Source organism: Vigna angularis, chromosome 2 (assembly GCF_016808095.1).
Source record: "Vigna angularis cultivar LongXiaoDou No.4 chromosome 2, ASM1680809v1, whole genome shotgun sequence".
In the NCBI taxonomy this organism is placed as follows: domain Eukaryota; kingdom Viridiplantae; phylum Streptophyta; class Magnoliopsida; order Fabales; family Fabaceae; genus Vigna; species Vigna angularis.
In genome coordinates, this window is record NC_068971.1 from 37,634,617 (window position 1) to 37,641,758 (window position 7,142).

Below are 7,142 nucleotides of genomic sequence, written 5' to 3' on the forward strand. Positions count from 1 at the left end.
ATGTCAACACCCCTTTACAGAATTCGATGAATTTATTATAGAATTGGGTTTTGCATAAAGTGAAAGCGAAAAAATTGAAGCTTGTAAAATTGTTTTCAGTTCTTTCTAGGCTTGCTTGGAGGACTCAATTATGCTCCATTACAATTTACATGTTTGTTTTCTTAGACCAAAGGAAAAGGAAACATGAATCTAGAAAATTGGGTACAAACGCCATGAATGTGTCAAAGTTTGTTAGTCAACATGCTACAAACCTGGAATTAAGTTTAATAGTGTAAGAGTCAATGGTGGTTTTCTTTAGCCATCTCTTCTGAAAATGTGCATCACATCAAATCATACGTTCAAATTCAACGTTTGCAACCTTTAGAAAAGGAAAAAATAAAAATAAAAATTAAAGATGTGAGAACATGCCTAAACTCACTGCGTACAATAGACGCAGACGGTTACTTCTGGAACATCATGCGAATATGCCACGAATATGCCGCCACGAGCTTAAAAATTTCTACCAACAAAGTAATTAAACTGTTTTTGTTATTCATATGTTAGGATGCACGTGTTAGAACTTGAAGCCACGTACCAACCACATTGTTTTGTCTTTTTTTTGGAGAGAAACGAATTTGTAAAAAGCCTTCTTCAGTGAGATTCTTTTGTAGCAAAGGACATTAGCATCCAAATATAATATACCGCAATGTCCTATAAAAGAATATGCTTCTTTGCTAAATAAAGAACACGGTTTACTAGAAGAAAATATAATCTAGTTGGCTTATCAAACCTAATCACTTGATTTTTTTCCATTAAATTATTCATCGAGCTTGCTAAGGAATGACTTCGTAATGTTCAAAAAAAAAATATTAGTAGTGTGTGATTACTTTTCTAAAGTAAGAAAATTTGTGGTGATGATTGAAATAGGAGGAAGAATGAATAAGGACCATGAGTTGTGACAAAAGATATCTTGCATGCTTTGATGATGGGCTATGGGTAGTTAGAAATTAGAAACATTAACCAAGTAATGTGGCACCTAACAAAACCAACTTTTGTAAAGTAAAGGATGAGGTGAAAGGTGAAGCTACCTTTCCAATTATCATGGTGTCTGTCTACTTATCATGCATTAAAAAGTCCAAATAGTTTGCGTTTTAATAACGCATGGTACCTCACCAAACACTTATTGTCGACGAATATTCAATGAGGTTAATTACTACAATTGGCTGTGTTACAAAAGTTGTGTAAAATATAATTTTTATATCATTCTATTAAAAATTGTTATATTTATTATAAATTTATTACTTTTATAATGAGATATTAAAAATATTTTTGAAATATTTTTTATTGATAATATAAAAGTATTTGCGTTTTCTATAGTTATGTATTGGAGCCGTTGTTTTTTTTTTCTTACATCTAAATTTGTAGGGGATTCGTATAATTATTTTAGCATAAGTTATCTACTATATATGTAGTTAGCACGTGAGTCATCTCATCTTCATTAAAGAAACTAGGGTGACTCGTGTTTGTATGAGAGGCTCAATTCAACTTAAGAATTAAACATATTAATTATTCCATCTTAAATATTTAAATTAATTTTTAAAAGTAATAGCACATCTCCTTTATTGGGATAAGTTTAAGGTCTAGTTTTATAAAATCTCTCTGTTCAAGCATGTCTATATGACAAAATTTAAGATATTGAATTTTAAATAAGCCATTGATCATAAAAAAAATAAAAAAGTTTAAATATTATTTTGGTTTTTATTCTCCTTGAGTTGGTTGAATGTGCTTTTTTTTTTATTCAATAAAGTTTTAATTTTGGTCAATTTTGGTTAAATTAGTATTTTTTATTGACGTTTAAATGATTAATGGATATGAATAGTGTCATGTGTCAAATGGTAATTTTTTTGTTTTAATTTTTATTATTATTTCAATTTTTTTTTTTTAATTAAAAAAATTGTTCACGTGTCAAATCAACATCATGGCATGTAAGAGTGTCAGTGTCACGTGTTAGTGTTAGTATTAGTGTTAATGCCATTTGTTAGAGCTAATGTCATGTGTCATTATCTTATATTCGATTCTATTCCTATATTTGTTATTTTGATTAATTTTGTCTTTTTATTTTTTATTTTGATTCAATTCAGTTCTAAGTATTTTTAAAATGAAATAATTTTTTCCCTCTTCAAATTGAAACATAATTTAATTTTTATATAAATGTTATACTCGTATTTTTATTAAAACTCACATTTTTATTAAATATTTATAAAATTATTTTTAAATTAAGTCTAATTATATTAGTAGAATATAATTTATGTTTGATTTTTGCTATATGTAAAAAATAGGATTAGAGTTAGTTTAAAATTAATGAAGAATTTTTCTTCTAATTTTAAAAATAGAATTAGACTGGTAAACAAACTAAGATTAGAGTTAGTTTAAAATGAGAAGGAAAATTCTTCGTACAGTAAAAATCAAACATAAATATAATATTTATATTCTAATAATATAATTAGATTGATTTTAAAATAATTTTATAAATATTTAATAAAAATATAAATTTTAATAAAAATATCAATATAACATTTATATAAAAATTAAAATGGATATGAGGAATTTTTCCTTTATTACCTGTGCAATTTAATATATTTATCAATATCATAACAAGTTTTTAGCCTAGGAACTGGTTTTTTTGTTATAAAATTGTGTTTCATTCATCGATTTTGGTTTAAATTATTTATAATTTGTTTATATGATTATTTTATTTCTATTTTTGTATAGAGTTTAAATTTTAATCTAAATGTGGAATTCTTTTCTAAAAGAAGTAAAAAATATTTGAAAAAAGAATTGTAAAAATACAAATTGACACATATACTATTTTTAATATTGTTTATATTGTACTCATGAAAACAACTTAATTACATCAACTTTTCATCCAAATCAAATTAAGATTAAAAAAAATTGGAGGACCAACCTACATTTTTTGTATCAGGAAACCAATAACTAATTCAACCTTAATTTTATTAACTTTATTTAAATTCTGTTAATACTAATGGTTAATATTAATAGAATCAGTAATTATCATATGCATTTAACAATCAGTAATTATCATATGCATTTAATAAATAAAAAAGATTAACCTCTTTAATAAAGAAAGGATTAACATTAAGAATTTTAAATTTGTAAAGTAAAATCTAAATAATAAAGGCTTTCTTCACGGATATTACACATGTTATCTTTCATTTAATAAACACACCAGAAAATTATTACAAATAATTTTGAATTATCTCAATCATTAATGAAGTTCAAATAAAATTAAAAAAATTAAAATTTGTATACTATATTACACTAAAAAGGAAATATACTGGATTAAGCAGACTAATTTTCCTATAAAAATATTTAATTAACGTCGTTGCTATACATTAATTAAAATGTATAAAAAGTGAAAAAGCCATCTTTAACACCTTTATCATTACAGATTGAGAATATATGTATATATATATATATATATTGTAAACAACTCTTTACAGAAACTATAATATAGTGGAGGCTTGGCCTTCGTTACACGAGCTATAGATAAGCAAGTTTGTCTAGACATTCTTCACGCGTGAATAATACAGAATAAGCATAACGCAATAAATATATGTTTTTTAACTAACAACGTTCTCTATAATAATGCTAAGGAATAACATTCTACTTAAATTTTCATAACCAGAAGACACACATTTGCATAGGGTATGTTTCTTGTGTCTTGTATACCTATTTCTAGCAAGGAATTTGACGACAAATTCAATGCAGAAGGTGTTCTGTCTTATTCGCTGAGGCAGAACAAAGCACACAAAGACAAACATTATTAAATTAAGGTAATGTGGTAGCTACATAAATACATGAAATTGTGGCAGCAACTAACTACAAAGGCATCAAGACACTGAAACTTTGTTCTGCATTCTAAAATGTCCAAACAACAGTTTAAGCTAATCTATCAAACACAGCCTTTTTGTTTTAAAGAAAGTAGTGAAGCCTCTAAACCAGAAACACAGTTAATTGATGAAATTTGAAGCTTCAGGGGCATTTGGGTCCTCCTCTTTTGGTCTTCCAGTTGTTGTAGCAAGGGCAAACCTGCTTGTTGCCATAAGTTCCAGGAGGCACACACAAGCACTTGGCACAGCACTTCTGGCAGAAAAACAGACACGGTTTCTTGTATTGCGTATTTGAACATCTAGCTGTGCAACGTGGTCCACATTCTGAAGTTTTTTGCATTCAAGAAATATCATCACTTTCCAAAACAAATACACAAGAAAAAAATGGAAAGAGAGAGAGAGAGAGAGAGAGAGAGAGAGAGAATGCAGCTAGTGAATTAACTTGCAGATGGTGAATTATACTTGGTAGAGAAGTGTTAAACTGATGAATGAAGCTAGTGAATTAACTTGCAGAACCTTCTGTATAACTTCACTGATCAATTCTCTTATTTTAAACTAGTAGTTATGAATTTGTGATGGAAGCAATTTTAACAACATAACTTGTCCTCTGTTGTCAGTAATTTAGTATTACCTTGTGGTTTAAGACTGCCTTCAGTGATTCCACGCTGCAACTCACAAACAATAAGTTAACATAAAAGGGAATTGAGAAACTTGTTGGAATAAAGATCAACATGTGGGTCACTCATGCAATCACTAAGATGTGAAGTTAACTGTTTTAGAAATGAAGATTTAAAGCTCAAGGGTATAATTTCCATGGAAATTAATGTGTGGAAGCCAAAAATATTGATATACTTTTAGTCTGATGAGAACCTCTTAATTAAATGATAGTAAAAAAGTTCCTTCCATTTACTTGTGATACAATGTTGTAACTGATTTGAAAGAGTTTCACAAAGGAAAGATTTCGTGACTCTAAGTAAGTTGATATTGCCATAAGATACAAGAGTGATGTGATTAATCCTTTCATAAAACGGAAACAGAAATTCTCATATTATAGCAAAAGAAGAAGAACTCACATTGGGAAAGTGTGTGGTGTTTTTGTTAGGCTGAGGAGGTGGAGCAAAGTGGGTGGTGTTTTTGTGAGGTTGTGGAGCTGGAGCTTCAACCGTGGACACAACAATCTCTGCCTGAAAGCATAATTATCAGAGTGTGTCACATAAATATAATTAGCATAGTCTATAATGCAGAAACACCTTCAACAAAAGAAAAAGTTGTTTATACACAGTAAAGAAATCGTGTATGATGATTTACACAAACTATGCATCAAAGCCAAACGTTATGAAAAAGCATGCTGGAGAAATCTAATGATAGAAGAGCAAATTAATCAACAAAGGACTTAAGGAAACAACATTGTATTGTTTATTACTTATAGTTATAGCTACTGCACTTGCACATAATTCCATTCCTTAAACTCGATCATTTTCTACTTTGTTGCCATCTCAGGTCAGAATAAACAAGACTAACAAACTAAATCAAGAACGGCATGACCCTAAGCTAACTTCATCTAGAAACAATGAAGTGTACTATTGTGAGCAAAAAGTTAAAGAATTTCAGGTGGGAGTAACAATGCATAGCTTAAAAGTAACAGAGTAAGACTGCTAAAGCTGAGGTTGGAGTTTTCAGAAAATGAGAAACAGAACTATAGGATTTGCTTTGGCTTACATGGTTTTGCACAAGAAGAAGCAGCATTTGAACAAAGAAGAGCACAACGATGCTTAGCTTTCTTCCCATTGCTCAAAATGGACCTCACACAAAGAAACTGAGAGAAGAAGAAATAGTGAGGTATTCAGAAACTAGTAGTGACAAATGAGATTTTGAGTCCATTTTATAGATGAAATGAGGCACTAAATGTAATAAAATTATCTTTTTGTTTTAGATGGTAAAAGCAACACTCCGACCTTTGTTTTGCGAAAAAGACAATTGGATACTCTGCTTAGTCAAACACAATTACAAGCTCATCATTCCCTACCCTTTCCACGCCATCCATTTTGCTAGTTGAATCATTTATGAGTAGACACATATACGTATGATTTCCTTCTTTTAAAGGTTGTGCATATTAGAAAATGTGAAAGATCACATCAAAAAAATCATGATAGTCTTGAAGTTACTCTCTGACATTAAAATTGTGCAAGAAAAAATGAATTATCAGCATGATACTGAATAACTTAGACATTCTGACACAATGCTTTAAAACAGATGAACAAAACATGTTCAGTGTGGTTTTAATTGTCACCTTGAAACCGAACACACTACTAGTAGTTTATCAAACCCTGTAATTTCTCAAATGAATGCACAAATAGGCTAGCAAATCCTAGTAAATTAAGTGCACGTATGTTTGAGTTTATTTTGGTGAAACAGTTACTTTAATTAGCAGCATTCTGAAAGAAAAATACTTTCTGTAAGCAACCCTTTTGCTAAACATGCATTTTCAGTCATTCCTTCATAAGTACAATAATTGCCATAAAATGACAACCGAAAATGTGGATGAACTCGTGACAAATGAAGAAAAGGGGTGAAAGATCAGAAAAGACCCTTTTAGTGCTGGTGAGTTAGATCACAAAGAGGAGCCAAAACCTATAAACTAGGGGCTGATAAGTTAAACGAAAATGAAAAGAAAGAAAGAAAGCATGGTGAATAATTGCTGAATCTTACTACAAATTAAAACTAGGGGCTGATGCAGTTCTTTCATGTGAATGGTTAGAGTGAAAATGACATGTTGCCACCTCACATGTGCATCCCCATGTGATTTCCCAATGCAGTCTCAGAGTAACTAACTCAGAGTGTGACACAAGAACTAGGAAACACCGTACACTAACCTCTCACCCTTTCTCTGCCTTGTCCTTTATATAGACCTGCCACTATGAGAATCCTTTTCAGTAACAATACCATTCCCGTGAACTGGTTTATGCATTTCCTGTATTTTCTTTTTCACCCTTTGATCTTCAAGTTGTAGCAGTTTTTTTGCTGGTTTTTTGAGAAGTGTCCTTCACATTTTCTAGCAATCCTTTTCAGCCCTTGAATCACATCACATATCAAACAAATCTCGTGAAAATGTGGCGTTTTTTTGCAGTGGATAGAGATGTCTTGGTCTTAGTATGTCATTGGTGATACTATGTGGTCGCTTTTTATCACCGTTAGTAAAAAAATCATTGCTTTGATTATGTTAGGTTTAATTTAACTGTGTCGATGTTTTTG

The 7,142-nt window shown here is 30.0% G+C and overlaps 1 protein-coding gene across 2 annotated transcripts; it reads right to left on the reverse strand.

The window, feature by feature from the left end:
• Nucleotides 1-3,801: 3,801 nt before the first annotated feature.
• Nucleotides 3,802-5,965, reverse strand: LOC108323286 (gibberellin-regulated protein 6). Of its 2 annotated transcripts, XM_052873881.1 has the most exons (5): nt 5,846-5,965; nt 5,610-5,706; nt 4,964-5,074; nt 4,522-4,555; nt 3,802-4,214 (listed from the first exon to the last, which is right to left on the reverse strand). In XM_052873881.1, exons 2-5 carry the CDS (start codon nt 5,676-5,678, stop codon nt 4,033-4,035), a joined length of 396 nt encoding a protein of 131 aa, XP_052729841.1. In that variant the 5' UTR covers nt 5,679-5,706; nt 5,846-5,965; the 3' UTR covers nt 3,802-4,032. The 2 variants fall into 2 exon arrangements, with proteins under 2 accessions (XP_052729841.1, XP_017411184.1); XM_017555695.2 differs by lacking the exon at nt 5,846-5,965 and having other exon boundaries at nt 5,610-5,760.
• Nucleotides 5,966-7,142: the final 1,177 nt, after the last annotated feature.